The sequence below is a fragment of the Oncorhynchus nerka genome, linkage group LG22 (assembly GCF_034236695.1).
Source record: "Oncorhynchus nerka isolate Pitt River linkage group LG22, Oner_Uvic_2.0, whole genome shotgun sequence".
Taxonomy (NCBI): Eukaryota; Metazoa; Chordata; class Actinopteri; order Salmoniformes; family Salmonidae; genus Oncorhynchus; species Oncorhynchus nerka.
This window is the reverse complement of record NC_088417.1, coordinates 73,547,514-73,564,610: the sequence shown is the minus strand read 5'-3', so window position 1 is coordinate 73,564,610 and position 17,097 is coordinate 73,547,514. Positions and strand designations below refer to the sequence as shown.

At 45.8% G+C, this 17,097-nt stretch overlaps 1 protein-coding gene across 1 annotated transcript in view; it reads left to right on the top strand.

The window, feature by feature from the left end:
• LOC115104785 (cell adhesion molecule DSCAML1-like) overlaps nt 1-17,097 on the top strand; it is a 112,051-nt gene that overhangs the window by 70,697 nt on the left and 24,257 nt on the right. Inside the window, exons 6-18 of the mRNA XM_065007385.1 lie at nt 1,352-1,627; nt 4,792-5,088; nt 6,393-6,665; nt 7,242-7,526; nt 7,777-7,896; nt 8,141-8,317; nt 13,014-13,213; nt 13,352-13,448; nt 13,553-13,681; nt 13,795-13,962; nt 14,107-14,177; nt 14,309-14,549; nt 15,837-16,022. Of these exons, the coding sequence (XP_064863457.1) occupies nt 1,352-1,627; nt 4,792-5,088; nt 6,393-6,665; nt 7,242-7,526; nt 7,777-7,896; nt 8,141-8,317; nt 13,014-13,213; nt 13,352-13,448; nt 13,553-13,681; nt 13,795-13,962; nt 14,107-14,177; nt 14,309-14,549; nt 15,837-16,022 (2,520 nt within the window). The remainder of the gene's footprint in view (nt 1-1,351; nt 1,628-4,791; nt 5,089-6,392; nt 6,666-7,241; nt 7,527-7,776; nt 7,897-8,140; nt 8,318-13,013; nt 13,214-13,351; nt 13,449-13,552; nt 13,682-13,794; nt 13,963-14,106; nt 14,178-14,308; nt 14,550-15,836; nt 16,023-17,097) is intronic.

The following is a 17,097-nucleotide window of genomic DNA, read 5'->3' as shown; positions in this document are numbered from 1 at the left end:
GGACATCTTGAAGCAAAAGGGGACAGCAGACTGGGATATGGAGACATTGAATAGGTCCGTTAACACTCCAGCATGATCTGAGGATGTTCTGAGGAAGCTGCTAGGGATGCCATCACGCCCGGCAGCCTTGTGAGGGTTAACACGTAGAAGGAGAGTCCACAGTCCTTGGTAGCGGGCCGCGTCGGTGGCACTGTATTATCCTTAAAGCGGGCGAAGAGTGTTTAGCTTGTCCAGAAGCAAGACGTCGGTGTCCGCGACGTGGCTGGTTTCCCCTTTGTAGTCCGTGATTGTCTGTAGACCCTGCCACATACGTCTCGTGACTGAACCGTTGAATTGCAACTTCACTTTGTCTCTGTACTGACGTTTTGCCTGTTTGATTGCCTTATGGAGGGAATAACTACACTGTTTGTATTCGGCCATATTCCCAGTCACCTTGCCATGGCTAAATGCAGTGTGCACTTACTGTTAATGTCAGACTGACATACAGACAGATACACTCACACCGTTTTCTGAATCGGTGGCAGACAGGCTCATATTCTGTACTCACACACACACACACACACACACGTTCACACGTATAATGTGAGAAATGGATCTGTATGAATGGGTGTGTAGTGTATGATGCCATGTCATATCATATCTAGACCGAGGACAGGACAGTAATGCACTGAGAATGAGCACTTCACACCACCGCCAACACCAGTCACTGTTAGAGAGATACAGAGAGCAGAGGGGGTGGGGGGTGGACTAAAAGATGACAGAGAAGGAACAATGAAACATGTAAATTGAAGTATATCTTTCATAGAGAAAGGAAGAATGAGAGAGAGAAACAGATTTATAAAAACACAGAGAAGAGAGAGAGACATAGTGCAGGAGAGATAAAAAAAAAAGGAGAGAGCAGAACAGAGGCAGGCTTTGCCAGTGGGCACATCATGGCAGCACACAGTGTGACTCTGACAGGGTGAGGGGGGCTTGGGTTGCACAGCCATACCCCCCAGCACACACCACCAGCTGCCTTATTGCTCACTGACATTTACACACACACACACACACACACACACACACACACACACACACACACACACACACACACACACACACACACACACACACACACACACACACACACACACACACACACACACACACACACACACGCGCGCGCTTGCGCATGCACCCACGCACACACACACATATACATATATATATGTGTGTGGATATGGACAGAGATGTGAAGTGAAGTAATGTCTCCAGCTGCTTTGTTAATGACTGCCTGAAACGGACTGAGTCTCCTCAACTGATTGCGCTGTTTTGTTTTTCTGTCGTGTGTGTGTTCTCTCTCCTCCCACAGACCCCCTGCGAGTGACCCTCTCCCCTAAGAGTCTGAAGACGGGCATCAGCAGTACCCTGTTCTTTACCTGTGCTGTGGAGGGTTCGCCAGAGTACACAGTGGCTTGGTACAGGAACACAGAACCTATAGTCCCAGACCAGCACATCTCTATACAGGGCTCCCACAACGACACCCTGCAGATCACAGCCGCTCAGAAGAGCCACTCTGGGGCCTACCAGTGCTTTGCCTCCCGCAAGGGCCACACCGCCCAGGACTTCTCTATCATACTGCTGGAGGGTAAGAGGATGAGAGAGGGAAGGAGGGAGGGAAGGTTGGATGAGAGGGTGGGAAGCAAGCAATGTTATTCTTACAGACAGGGCCGGTTCCAGGCATAAGCGACATAAGAGGTTGATGATGTTTTTTCAGTCGGGGTCTCAATTTATTACTGAGAGTATGAATAGTAAAATAACCTGGTTGCAATTTTGAAATTTGGTTGAGCATCAGCAATCTTTCTGTTGTTATGCCAGTCACTACATTTTTGATTGGTAGTTAGTTCCAGCCAGTTATCTAAACTTGTAGTAGTCATGACCGAATACTGACTAGGCACGTGCCCCTGACCTGCAGCGGGCACAAATTGATTTTGTTAGCCATTCTCACTCAGATGTCATATTAACATGGCATAAGTCATTAATTGTTTTTTGAGTTGTAGGAATTTAGCTTTAGAGGCCCACACCAGAGTGCAATGCAGCCCCTATTTTGACGTAATTCCTGACCTATAGCGGAATTTCTAATTTAAGTTCCACCTCCGAAGAATGATGCAGGCTGCTAATACATATTCACATATTGGGGGATGGAATGTTGTGGAGATTTCCACGTGGAGGGGAGAAATAACAACAAGTAGGGCACTGATAGCTGTCAGCGTAGCTAGTTAGCATGCTAACCTTATCTAGCTAGCTAATGTTATATGTTGTTGCAACACTAATCAAAAGATTAGCTAGCTGGCTGGCCTACTGTATGGCTGGTTCTGGAGCTGGATTTGGGGCAGCAGTTAGCCTAGTGGTTAGAGTGTTGGGCCAGTAACCCGAAAAGTTGCTAGATCGAATCCCTGAGCTGACAAGGTAAACAATCTGTCGTTCTGCCCCTGAACAAGGCGGTTAACCCACTGTTCCTAGGCCATCACTGTAAATAAAAATGTGTTCTTAAATGACTTGCCTAGTTAAATAAAGGTTAAATAATAAAAATTAAAAAAAATACATTTGTCATAAGTATTTAGGGAAATCTTTGCCACAGATGGACATGGAAAACCATGTTCCATAAATTGCGGCCTTAAATCCACCATATAAATAGAAAGAATAAAAGGTCATATGGATAGTCTAACTATTGAACGGTTTGGACTAGATTCTACATTGTAATGGACACAGTGCAACCTTTGGTAGGCTTCTGTCAGGCTGCCCTACAGCAATGCCACGTCAGCCCGTGCTCAAGAAGCTTGTGGAATTTTCTTTTGCGGGTGCCTTTTCATTATAGGATAGACACTTGTGATTTCTAGCTGCACCCGTCAAAGCAGTGGATCGTAGTCAAAACCATTCATCTTGGGGCAATGAGGGGAATGGGGTTCCAAAATGCAATCATATTACACACAATTTGACCATTTACACTGAACAAAAATATAAATGCAACATGTAAAGTGTTGGTCCCATGTTTCATGAGCTGAAATAAAATATCTTATAAATGTTCCATATGAACAAAAAGATTATTTCTCTCAAATGTTGTGCACTCATTTGTTTACATCCCTGTTAGTGAGCATTTCTCCTTTGCCAAGATAATCCATCCACCTGACAGGTGTGGCATATCAAGAAGCTGATTGAACAGCATGATCATTACACAGGTGCACGTTGTGCTGGGGACAATAAAAGGCCACTCTAAAATGTGTACTTCTGTCACACAACACAATGCCACAGATGTCAAAAATTTTGGCATGAATTGAATGTTAATTCCTCTAACATAAGCCGCCTCCAACGTTGTTTTAGAGAATTTGACAGTACGTCCAACCGGCCTCACAACCGCAGACCACGTGTACGGCGTCGTGTGGGTGAGCGGTTTGCTGATGTCAAAGTTGCAAAGGAGATGTGTCGCGATGCATGAGGCAAATGGTGGACACACCAGATACTGACTGGTTTTCTGATCCACGCCCCAAATTTTTATTATTTTATTTTTTAAATCTGTGACCAACTGATGCATATCTGTATTCCCAGTCATGTGAAATTCATAGATTAGGACCTAATGAATGTATTTCAATTGACTGATTTCCTTATATGAACTGTAACTATTTCTATTCAGTATATAAAATGTCATATATATTTTTGTTAGACAGACTAGCTCAAACATTTGTGAAACTTTACAATTATAAATTTGCTAATAAAGAAAACAAACAAAAAAACAACATAAGTTTGCACCCCCTGTTTTAATTTGTTCCATGACTCAGGCGACCAAGTGTAGGTTTCCACGGAAGCTGTTTGGCTCAGCTGAAGATGATCTGTTATATTGCTCAGCTCAGTCGAGACTCGCGAAGAGGAAGAACTTTGCAGGTGTTTCTGATTAATAAACAATGCCATGCTGGTGGGTGGTAAACATTCAAATGAAACTGTCCTGAAAAGAAACTAGACTGAAAAGTATTAGCATGTCATAGCATAGGTGAAACACACGGCATTGGCACGGATAATATCCAAAGTTACCACTTCAATTTCCCACTTCAATCCCAAATATTTCATACTTTGACTAAAATTATGACTTTTTGAATTTTTGCACTTGTGGGTGTTTAAAACGGCTAAACTTTCTCTCCACCCCGTGGCAAAATTGATAGAATTTCAGGAAATAAGCTGTAAAACTGCAAATGATTTCTCTCTGCCCCATGGCAAAGGTAGTATTGCATTACATTCGTTATAAAATTGCAAAATGTTTCTCTCTGCTCCATGGCGAAATGTGTAGAATTGCAGGAAATTCACTTTTAAAATATAAATGTTTCTCTCCACTCTCAAGAGAGGGGCCACTAAAATGTTTTGCCGCGGGGTGGGGGTGGGGTCCCCCCCAACCAAATCTCGCTTACAGATGTAGGATCTTCATTTTAGCCAGTTTGCAACAGCATAAAAAGAATCCTGCAGCAACAGGAAATGTTAATTATTATGTGGATTATAATTAATAGACATTTTTGTAGGGGTTGATATGTTTTTCGGAAGGGAAAATCAAGTCTGAAATTTCAAAGTGGAAATTACAAACTTCAGAAGCCTTTTTAAACCTCAAATAACCTACACGTTTAAAATGTCCTGCATTCTCCTGCAACAGAGTGATCAAATTAAGATCCTACATCTGTAACATTATCTCACATTTCCCCTCTCTCTTTCTCTCTCTCTCTCTCTCTCTCTCTCTCTCTCTCTCTCTCTCTCGCTCTATCTCTCCTGTAGATGGCACTCCTCGTATCGTGTCTTCCTTCAGTGAGCGCGTGGTCGCCCCCGGTGAGCCATTCTCCCTGATGTGTGCCTCCAAGGGAGCCCCACCCCCCTCCATCACCTGGACGCTGGACGACGAGCCTGTGGTGCGAGACTCCGCCTACAAGACCAGCCAGTACACCCTATCAGACGGCCTGACCGTGTCACATGTCAACGTCAGCAGCCCGGCCATCCGTGACGGGGGAGTGTATCGCTGCGCTGCACGCAACTCGGCCGGTAGCGCCGAGTACCAAGCGCGCATAAACGTAAGAGGTGCCTGTCTACTTTTCAATATACACGCACCCCACACCTGCACCTATACACGCACTGACAATAAGTATACAGTACAGAGACAGGTGGAGATGTGTGAGGAGTTAGACAAACGTGCAACACGTACACACATCCAAGACACATGCATACATGCACTAACACATACAGCGAGGTTTAGAGTCCATCATTTCACACACCCAACCCCAACCCTCCAACCGTCATCCCTCTTTCTTACTCTCTGTCTTTTTCTCTGTATGTGTGTCTCTCTCCCGCTCTCGCGTCCCTGTTTCTGTCTGTCTGTGTCTTGCCCAGTGTGTGTTTCTCTCTCTTTTGCTGTGTGTCTGTCTACCTGGATGTCTCTCTGACTCCTGTCTCTATCTATCTGTTCTCATCAAGACCACAGCAAAGACCATGTCTGTTCTCATCAAGACCATAGGACAGTGTTACTGAGGGTAATGTAGTCAAACATGTGCATACACACCCATGCACACAATCACTTAGAAAACACATGAATAGATATTACAAATATTACCAGTATGATTGGGTTAAGGGGACATCACTAACCTCTTTCTCTACCCCTCAATCTGCCCCAATCACTCTCTACCCAACCTTTATCTTCTCCCTCCCCAACCTTTATCTTCTTCCTCCCCAACCTTTATCTTCTCCCTCCCCAACCTTTATCTTCTCCCTCCCCAACCTTTATCTTCTCCCTCCCCAACCTTTATCTTCTCCCTCCCCAACCTTTATCTTCTCCCTCCCCAACCTTTATCTTCTCCCTCCCCAACCTTTATCTTCCAAACTTTTATCTTCTTCCTCCCCAACCTTTATCTTCTCCCTCCCCAACCTTTATCTTCTCCCTCCCCAACCTTTATCTTCTCCCTCCCCAACCTTAATCTTCTCCCTCCCCAACCTTTATCTTCTCCCTCCCCAACCTTTATCTTCTCTCTACCCAACTTTTATCTTCTTCCTCCCCAACCTTTATCTTCTCCCTCCCCAACCTTTATCTTCTCCCTCCCCAACCTTAATCTTCTCCCTCCCCAACCTTTATCTTCTCCCTCCCCAACCTTTATCTTCTCCCTCCCCAACCTTTATCTTCTCCCTCCCCAATCTTTATCTTCTCCCTCCCCAACCTTTATCTTCTCCCTCCCCAACCTTTATATTCTCTGCTCCCCTTTTCTCCCATGTCCTCCTCCCCTCTCTCTCCTCTTCCACCCCTGTCTCCTCCTCCCTTTTCCCCCTTCTTCTTCCTCCTTTTTCCCTCCTCTCCTCCGCTCCCCTCGTCCTCCCTCTCTTTTCTGTGTCTCCAGGTTCTCCTAGGATCAGGGAGATGCGTGACATCACGGCTGTGGCAGGAAGGAACACCTTTATAACCTGTCGTGTGATTGGTTACCCCTACTACTCTATCAAGTGGTTTAAGGACGGCATGCTGCTGCCTGACAACCATCGCCAGGTGGTGTATGAGAATGGAACCCTGAGGCTGAGTGATGTGCAGAAGGGCATGGACGAGGGTACCTACCTGTGTAGTGTGCTCATCCAGCCACAGACCTCCATCGACCAGACTGTCCACGTCACTGTCAAAGGTAGGGGCCTAGACAGGGTTGGAGGACAGGGGGTGGGGGCAAAGGTGGCATAGGTAAGGCAAAGGGGGAAGGGATGATGTGTTACACTAAATCTACCAATGACAGGATGTTACCGCTCACTCCAGTGCAATGGATTTGTTGAAAGTCACCAATGTTTGGGCAAGGTTTCTTCCTAGTCGTAAAGAGGCAATCAGCTTAACAGGGTGGTCACACCATGGTGTTAAAAGCATCTAGCTTTATGTGAATGTGTAAGTGTGTTTGTTGGGTGGTAAGCATGTGTGCTTTAGGTGTGTTTGTGTGTGGGTGTTGGGGGGTCTATAGAAGTCTGTGTGTGCGTGTACACGTGTGTTTGTGTGTGTCTCTGATTTAATTAGATGAATCATAATGAGACCCAGATTAAATCCCCCAGACGTCTTAGCTGTAGCACCACTCCACCCCCTTCCACAACCATGGCAATGGAATGACTTCCTCCGCCAGTTGGCCTGAAATCAGAGCACCTATTATGGGCTGGTGGAGATGGAAGGGGGTCAGGGGTGGGACCTCTAACCTCTGACCTCTGTAACCTCTGCCCCCTAGTGCCACCCCTGATCCAGCCCTTTGATATCCCCTCCACGTCGGTGGGAAAGCTGATGTACATTGCCTGCGTGGTGTCGTCAGGTGACATGCCCATCCGCATCACCTGGCACAAAGACGGGCAACTCATCGTGCCTGGTTCCGCCTCTGGTGTTGGCATAGAGACCAAGGAATTCATGAGCTCCTTGCAGATCTCCAAGGTGACGCTGAAGCACAACGGCAACTACACCTGCATCGCTAGCAACGCCGCGGCAACCGTCAGCTGGGAAAGACAGCTGGTCGTCACCGGTGAGAGAGGGAGGAGGGGAGGAGAGGATGGAGGGAGGGAGGGTGAGAAGGAGAGGAAGGATTGGAAGATAAGTGGTGTTGAAGAATTTTAGAAAGATAAAGAATGAATGCATGGACAGACTGGTTATAGAAGCTGGAAGATATTAAGAAAACACAGAAGGATTGGATAATAATTGAAGAATATCCACCATTTTAGAGATGCTGTTGTCAATTATAATGACTGTACTAACTATAACCTCTCCTCCCTCAGTTCCCCCTCGCTTCGTGGTCCAGCCCAACAACCAGGATGGGATCTATGGGAAGGCAGGAGTACTAAACTGTTCTGTGGAGGGATACCCACCTCCCAAAGTCATGTGGAAACACGCCAAAGGTAAAGACCAACACCCTGCAGCACTAACAACATCAGCTATCGAACTGTCTACTATTCTATGTATCATAGTGAAAGAACTTGTACAATAAAGTTGACTTGATGATGGAAGATAAAATTATCAAATGTTTTTATTTTTATTCTCTACTGTAACATCATAACTAATGTACATCCAAGCGTAAGATTAGAGACCATTATAACCATGCGCAACTTTGACTTGACACGACCATGCCATTCCTCCCTGTAGGTATAGGGAACCCCCAGCAGTACCACCCTGTGCCTCTGACTGGTCGGATCCAGATCATGTTCAACGGCTCCCTGCTGATTCGCCACGTCCTAGAGGACGACCGGGGATACTACCTCTGTCAGGCCTCCAATGGAGTGGGCTCTGACATCAGCAAGAGCATGGTTCTCACCGTCAAGAGTGAGTTCATCTGTCTCTCACTAGGTCTCTCTCTCTCTGACATCAGCAAGAGCATGGTCCTCACCGTCAAGAGTGAGTTCATCTGTCTCTCACTAGGTCTCTCTCTCTCTGACATCAGCAAGAGCATGGTCCTCACCGTCAAGAGTGAGTTCATCGGTCTCTCACTAGGTCTCTCTCTCTCTGACATCAGCAAGAGCATGGTTCTCACCGTCAAGAGTGAGTTCATCTGTCTCTCACTAGGTCTCTCTCTCTCTGACATCAGCAAGAGCATGGTTCTCACCGTCAAGAGTGAGTTCATCTGTCTCTCACTAGGTCTCTCTCTCTCCCTCTCTCTCGCGTTCTCTCTTTCTTTCTTCCTTTCAATTCAATTCAAGGGGCTTTATTGGCATGGAAACATATGTTTACATTCCCAAAGCAATTGAAATTGATAAACAAAAGTGAAATAAACAATAAAAAGTCAACAGTAAATATTACTGTTCCAAAATAACATTTCAAATGTCATATTATGTCTATATACAGTGTTTTAACGATGTGCAAATAGTTCAAGTTTAAAAAAAGGAAAATATATAAACATAAATATGGGTTGTATTTACAATGGTGTTTGTTCTTCACTGGTTGCCATTTTCATGTGGCAACAGGTCCCAAATCTTGCTGCTGTGATTGAACACGCTGGAATTTCACCCAATAGATATGTTGGTTTATCAAAATTGGATTTGTTTTCAAATAATTATTTGTGCGTCTGTATAATCTGAGGGAAATATGTGTCTCTAATATGGTCATACATTTGTCAGGAGGTTAGGAAGTGCAGCTCAGTTTCCACCTCATTTTGTGATCAGTGTGCACATAGCCTGTCTTCTCTTGAGAGCCAGGTCTGCCTACGGCGACCTTTCTCAATAGCAAGGCTATGCTCACTGAGTCTGAACATAGTCAGCTTTCCTTAATTTTGTGTCAGTCACATTGGTCAGGTATTCTGCCACTGTGTAGTCTCTCTTTAGGGCCAAATAGCATTCTATTTTGCTCAGTTTTTTGGTTAATTCTTTGCAATGTGTCAAGTAATTATCTCTTTGTTTTCTCATGATTTGGTTGGGTCTAATTGTGTTGCTGTCCTGGGGCTCTGTGGGGTGTGATGTGTTTGTGAACAGAGCACCAGGACCAGCTTGCTTAGAGGACTCTTCTCCATGTTCATCTCTCTGTCAGTGATGGCTTTGTTATGGAAGGTTTGGGAATCGCTTGCTTTAAGGTGCTTGTAGAATTTAACGTCTCTTTTCTGGATTTTGATAATTAGCGGGTATCAGCCTAATTCTGCTCTGCATGCATTATTTGGTGTTTTACGTTGTATGAGGAGGATATTTTTTTCAGAATTCTGCGTGCAGAGTCTCAATTTGGTGTTTCTTGGTTGGTGAGTGGTCCTCAGACATCACAACCAAAAAAAAGGCAATGGGTTCTATAACCGATTCAAGTATTTTTAGCCAGATCTTAATTGGTATGTGAAATTTTATGTTCCTTTTGATGGCATGGAAGGCTCTTCTTGCCTTGTCTCTCAGATTGTTCACAGCTTTGTGGAAGTTACCTGTGACACTGATGTTTAGGCTGAGGTATGTATAGTTTGTGTGCTCCAGGGCAACAGTGTCTAGATGGAATTTCTATTTGTTTTCCAGGCAACTGTACCTTTTTTGGAATACCATTATTTTTAGATTTACTGTCAGGGCCCAGGTCTGTCAGGGCCCAGGTCTGTCAGGGCCCAGGTCTGTCAGAGCCCAGGTCTGTCAGAGCCCAGGTCTGTCAGGGCCCAGGTATGTCAGGGCCTAGGTCTGACAGAATCTGTGCAAAAGATCTAGGTGCTGCTGTAGGCCCTCATTGGTTAAGAACATAAGCACCAGATCATCAGGAAACAGTAGACATTTGACTTCAGATTCTAGTAGGGTGAGGCCAGGTGCTGCAGACTGTTCTAGTGCCCTCACCAATTTGTTGATATGTATGTTGAAGAGGGTGGGGCTTAAGCTGCATCCCTGTCTCACCCCACGTCCCTGTGGAAAGAAATGTGTGTTTTTTGCCCATTTTAACCGCGCACTTGTTGTTTGTGTAGATAGATTTTATAATGTTTGATGTTTTTCCCCCAACACCACTTTCCATCAATTTGTATAGCAGACCCTCATGCCAAATTGAGTCAAAGGCTTTTTTGAATTCAACAAAGCATAAGAAGACTTTGCCTTTGTTTTGCTTTGTTTGTTTTTGAATTAGTGTGTGCAGGGTGAATTTGTGGTCTGTCGTATCGTAATTTGTTAATAAGCCAAATTTACGTTAGCTCAGTTCATTGTTTTTACTGAGTCTGTTGTTAATGATAATGCAGAGTATTTTCCCAAGGTTGCTGTTGACCAATATCCCACGATAGTTATTGGGGTCAAATTTGTCTCCACTTTTGTGGATTGGGGTTATCAGTCATTGGTTACAAATATTGGGGAATATGCCAGAGCTGAGGATGATGTTAAAACGTTTGGAATTTGTGGTCTGTATATTTGATAATTTCATGTACTGTAGTATGCCATCAACACCACAGGCCTTTTTGGGTTGGAGGGTTTGTATTTTGTCCTGTAGTTCATTCAATGTAATTGGAGAATTCAGTGGGTTCTGGTAGTGTTTAATAGCTGATTCTAAGATTTGTAATTGATCATGTATATGTTTTTGCTGTTTGTTCTTTGCTATAGATCCAAATGATTGGAGACTGGGTTTATTCACATCCCCATTCTGGATAGATAACTCTTCATTTTGTTGCTTGTTTAGTGTGTTCCAATTTTACCAGAAGTGGTTTGATTCTGTGGATTCTTCGATTACATTGAGCTAATTTCTGACGTGCTTTCTGACGTGCTGTTCCTTCTTTTTCCGTAGTGTATTTCTTTATTGTTTCAGTGATTTAGCACAGTGAAGACACAGACTCAGGTTGTCTGGATCTCTATGTTTTTGTTTGGATAGGTTTCTCAATGTCTTTCCTAGGTTTTTTAATTCTTCATCAAACTATTTGTCATTGTTGTTCATTTTCTTAGGTTGTCTGCTTGATATTGTTTGATTTGATAAGGGAAGCTGAAAGGTCAAATATACTGTTTAGGCTTTTTACTGCCAAGTTTACACCTTCACTATTACAGTAACATTTTTTGCCCAGGAAGTTGTCTAAAAGGGATTGAATTTCTTAATATCATACAGTTCCTTTGGCTGTTATGCCTCATGATTGAGTATTGCTCTGTTCAGGTAGACTGTGATTTTGCTGGGATCTAATAGGGGTGTTAGTGGGCTGACTGTGAAAGCTCTGAGAGACTCTGGGTTGAGGTCAGTGATGAAGTAATCTACAGTACTACTGCCAAGGGATGAGGTGTATCTACCATAGGAGTCTCCTCGAAGCCTACCATTGACTATGTACAGACCCCGCGTGTGACAGAGCTGCAGGAGTTGTGACCCATTTTTGTTGGTTGTTTTGTCATAGTTGTGTCTAGGGAGGCATATTTGGGAGGGAATACTGTTTGTTGAGAGTGTCAGGTTCTTGTCCAGTTTTGGCATTTAGGTCGTCACAGACTAGTACATGTCCCTGGGCCTGGAAATGGTTGATCTCACCCTCTAGGATGGAGATGTTGTCATTGTTAAAGTATGAGGATTCTATTGGAGGGATATAGGTAGCACACATGAGGACATTTTTCTCTGTGGCGATCATTTCTAGTCAGATGTAAAATGTTCCTGTTTTGACTAATTTAATAGAGTGTGTTAGGTCTGCTCTATACCAAATTAGCACACCCCCTGAGTCTCTTCCCTGTTTCATACCTGGTAGTTTAGTGGAATGGACTACCAGTTCTCTGTAACCTAGAGGGCAACCAGTGGGTCCGTCTCCTCTATACCATGTTTCTTGTAGGATGACAATGTCTGTATTTCCAATTTATTTTATGAAGTCTGGATTCCTGCTCTTTAGGCCAAAGTCAGATGACCTCAGACATTGTATATTCCAGAATGAGATAAAATATATGTGAATATAAAATATATGTGTAAAATATATGTGTTCCATAGTGTCTAGTGTTTCGTGTGGTTTAGGCCCAGACCATTACAGTAGGTGTGAGCAGAGCATGTTGTCTCACTCTGTCTCTCTCTTTCTCTCTTTCATTTTCTCTCATTCTCTTCCTCACACTTGTCATTCACCCCCCTCCTGTTTGACCCCAGCCCTGGGCTACACTTCATTAACCCTCTTCAGGAGGAGGGTCGGCTCTACACTTAAATACCACTCTCTCTAAGTATCCCAGACTGGTGTGTGTGTGTCTGTGTGTGCATGTTGATTGATTTGTTCCTCCAGTCTGTGTGTCTTTTTGTCTGTCTATGGTTGTGGTGGGGAAGGAAAGGTTCTGATGAATTAGTGATGAAAACAAAACAGCAGGAACCCTTCAGATCAATAACCCATGTTGGCAAAGAGGAGGGAAGGAGGGAAAAGGAGAGGAGGGAAGGAGGTAGATGGGGAAGAGAGGAGGGGGTGTGAGAGGGCCACGAGGGCTCGGAGCGTGAAATGAGAATAGAGAGTGGTGGAGGGAATAAATTGAGATTTCTATTTTCAACACACCTGTACAGTACCTTGATTTTTCTAATTCCCATCCCTCTTTCCTTCTCTCATTCCCCCATATCTATTCATCACATTCATTAATATTTCTCTCTGTGCGTGTGTCTCCAGTTCCAGCCATGATCACGTCACACCCTAACACCACCATGGCCATCAAGGGCCAGATGAAGGAGCTGAACTGCACAGCGCGGGGCGAGCAGCCCATCATCATCCGCTGGGAGAGGGGCGACACTGTCATCGATGCCGAGAGGAACCCCCGCTACTCCATCACCATCAACAAGAAGGGGGACGAGGTTATCTCCACACTCAAGGTCAGACACTGAGGAAAGAGGGTAAAATGTTGAGAGAGAATTGACATTGGAGGGCATTAGAATTGAGAATTTTATCCTAATTGAGTTGAGATCAGAGTACAAAAAGGGTTATTTTGTGTGTTGCTGTCCCCCATGTAGCTGAAGCCAGCGGAGCGCGGGGACTCAGTCTTCTTCTCCTGCCATGCCATCAACTCATACGGAGAGGGGCGAGGACTCATCCAGCTTACTGTGCAAGGTGCCTATCTCTCGCACTCTGCTATTACTGCACATAGGCTCACTGTTGACCGACCAGTGATTGAGGTTAAATGTATACCCAACCTCCTCCTTTAACACACACAGAGCCTCCTGACCCTCCTGAGTTGGAGGTGAGAGAGGTGAAGGACCGCAGTATGAACCTGCGCTGGATCCAGAGGTTCGATGGCAACAGCATCATCACCAGCTACGACATCGAGTATAAGAACAAGTCTGGTACGAGTCCAACCAGTCCAACCCTGTAAACCCTCACATCCCTATTGTCCTCGATCTAACTCCCTTTTCTCTGGTCCCCTAATGTCCTCTCTATCTGCTTCTATTTGTTACAGATACTTGGGATCACAAGTACACCACCAGGAACATCTCCCCCACTAACAACCAGGCTAACATCGTGGAGCTGCACCCTGCCTGTGTCTACAGCATCCGCATGTACTCCTTCAACAAGATCGGACGCAGCCAGCCTAGCAAGGAGCTCACCATCAGCACTGAGGAAGCACGTAAGTCTAACCGCAAACGCACACGCAAACACACACACATGCACAAGCACGCACACAAGCACACACACATAGACACACACTTATTTAAAATGATGTCTTGTTTGGTGCTATTGAAACCCTTATTTCAACCTCTCACCTCAACAGAACCTGATGGGCCCCCTATGGAAGTGATCCTCCAACCAATGACGTCTCAGAGCATACGGGTCACATGGAGGGTAAACTTCATTAACCATCATGCCTCTCTTCCTTTATGCTGTAATACCATAATAAGTGAGACATTCAAACTAACTGTCATTAATCTCCAGTCAGGTTCCTAACAGAGCTGTCCCTTGCCTCTCCCTCTCAGGCCCCCAGAAAGGAGCTTCAGAACGGGTTGATCCGGGGGTACCAGATCGGTTACCGTGAGAACGGGCCGGGCAGTAACGGCCAATACAGCATTGTGGAGATGAAGGCCACAGGGGACAGTGAGGTGTACACCCTGGACAACCTGAAGAAGTTTGCCCAGTATGGAGTGGTGGTCCAGGCCTTCAACAGGGCTGGCACTGGTCCCTCTAGCACTGAGATCAACGCTACCACACTGGAGGATGGTAAGACCGGAGGGAGGGAGGTTAGGGAAAGAGGGGGATAGATGATGGTAGAGGGAGGGAGCTAGAGAGAGAGAGAGAGAGATCTAGAGAGAGATCTAGAGAGAGATCTAGAGAGAGATAGCGAGAGAGAGAGATTCATACTTTGCTAGTACAGCGGGTAGATTTCTTTAAGTTGTCAACAGGAATAGAAAATAGAGTCCAATCATGTAAGAATAGAGTGGAAAAGCAGTAAATAAAGATGCACCCACACATTGATTCAGTTGTGCAAACACTCTCACACACACAGTCTCTGAGACAAAATGGAGGAAATGAACATGCAGCACATCCCCCATCATTCTCCTGTTTTAATTAGCTCCTTCAGTAGACTGAGAGAGCGAGAGACCCCATTACTCTCTGAATATGCCTGCCCACTCTACCTCTCTCTATCTCCCTCTCTCTCTGTCTCGTCCTCTCCCTCTCCCTCTCTCCCCTTCATTGGTTATCTCTATATCTCCCTCTCTCTCTCGTCCTCTCCCTCTCTCCCCTTCATTGGTTATCTCTATATCTCCCTCTCTCTCTCTCTCTCTCGTCCTCTCCCTCTCTCCCCTTCATTGGTCATCTATCTATTCCCTCTTTCGTTTCCACCATTTTTTTGTTGATTCGTTCCATTTTTTCTCTCCTGAATCTATTTCTCCCTTTGCTTTCATTGGGTGATCCCCTTTCTCCTTCTTTCGCTACTCTCTGTTTTATCTTTACATCAGACAGACAACATCTTAGTCCCTCAGTCTCCCCCCGTGTGTACAGCCTTAATGATAGAGATAGATGTAGATCCTGATTATGATAATTAGTTAGTAGTGATGGTAACTACAACACACACTCTCTGTCTTTCTCTGTCTCTGTCTGCTTGCTGCTGTTTCTACAGCTGCAATTATCACACAGCTGGACACATTGTCCTCCGTCCGCACACTTCTGCTTTTTATCCGCCGTCTGCCTCTCATCACCATCCCCCCTTCCTCCAAGTTAACCCTTAACAGTCAAGACTCGCCTGGTAAATGATACAGTGTATTCCTCTTTCCCTTTTCCCTTATACCTGCCTCTCTCTCTGCCATCCCTCACTTTATACTTCTCTCTTTCTCTCTCCATTGCAGTGATTGAAAATTGAAGATTGGAATAAATAGTATTTTGGGAATGTTATGCAGTTTCTTACTATTACTGTATCTCCGTCCTATTAGTCGCAGACAGCTGTGTTCAATAAGGTACACTATGGTCCTCTGTGATGTTAACCTTTGACCTCTCTCCTACCCCCAGTGCCCAGCCAGCCGCCCCAGAACGTGCGGGCTATCTCGGTGACCTCAGACGAGGCGGTGATCACGTGGGCGGAGCCACCGCGTCTGACGCTGCATGGCGTGTTGAAGGGCTACCGCGTGGTGTTCTGGTCCCTCTTCCCTGACGGAGGTGGGTGCTGTGGGGGCCAGGCACAGGGGCCGATGCAGAGTAATTATCACTACTATCATTCTAACTCCACCCCAAACCCATGGCCTCACCTGCCTGTCTATCTGTCCGTGTGTATGAACACATAACACTCTCCCAAACTCTGCCCTAGCCTGCCCCACACGTCATTCCCTATCTGTCTCCTAACCCTTCACACACTCCCAAACTCTGCCCTAGCCTGCCCCACGCCCCATTCCCTATCTGTCTCCTAACCCTTCACACACTCCCAAACTCTGCCCTAGCCTGCCCCACACCCCATTCCCTATCTGTATCCTAACCCTTCACACACCCAATTCCCTATCTGTCTCCTAACCCTTCACACACCCCATTCCCTATCTGTCTCCTAACCCTTCACACACCCCATTCCCTATCTGTCTCCTAACCCTTCACACACTCCCAAACTCTGCCCTAGCCTGCCCCACACCCCATTCCCTATCTGTCTCCTAACCCTTCACACACCCCATTCCCTATCTGTCTCCTAACCCTTCACACACCCCATTCCCTATCTGTCTCCTAACCCTTCACACACTCCCAAACTCTGCCCTAGCCTGCCCCACACCCCATTCCCTATCTGTCTCCTAACCCTTCACACACTCCCAAACTCTGCCTTAGCCTGCCCCACACCCCATTCCCTATCTGTCTCCTAACCCTTCACACACTCCCAAACTCTGCCCTAGCGTGCCCCACACCCCATTCCCTATCTGTCTCCTAACCCTTCACACACTCCCAAACTCTGCCCTAGCCTGCCCCACACCCCTTCTCCTCATCTGTCTCCTAACCCGTCACACACCCCATTCCCTATCTGTCTCCTAACCCTTCACACACCCCATTCCCTATCTGTCTCCTAACCCTTCACACACTCCCAAACTCTGCCCTAGCCTGCCCCACACCCCATTCCCTATCTGTCTCCTAACCCTTCACACACTCCCAAACTCTGCCCTAGCCTGCCCCACACCCCATTCCCTATCTGTATCCTAACCCTTCACACACTCCCAAACTCTGCCCTAGCCTGCCCCACACCCCATTCCATATCTGTCTCCTAACCCGTCACACACCCCATTCCCTATCTGTCTCCTAA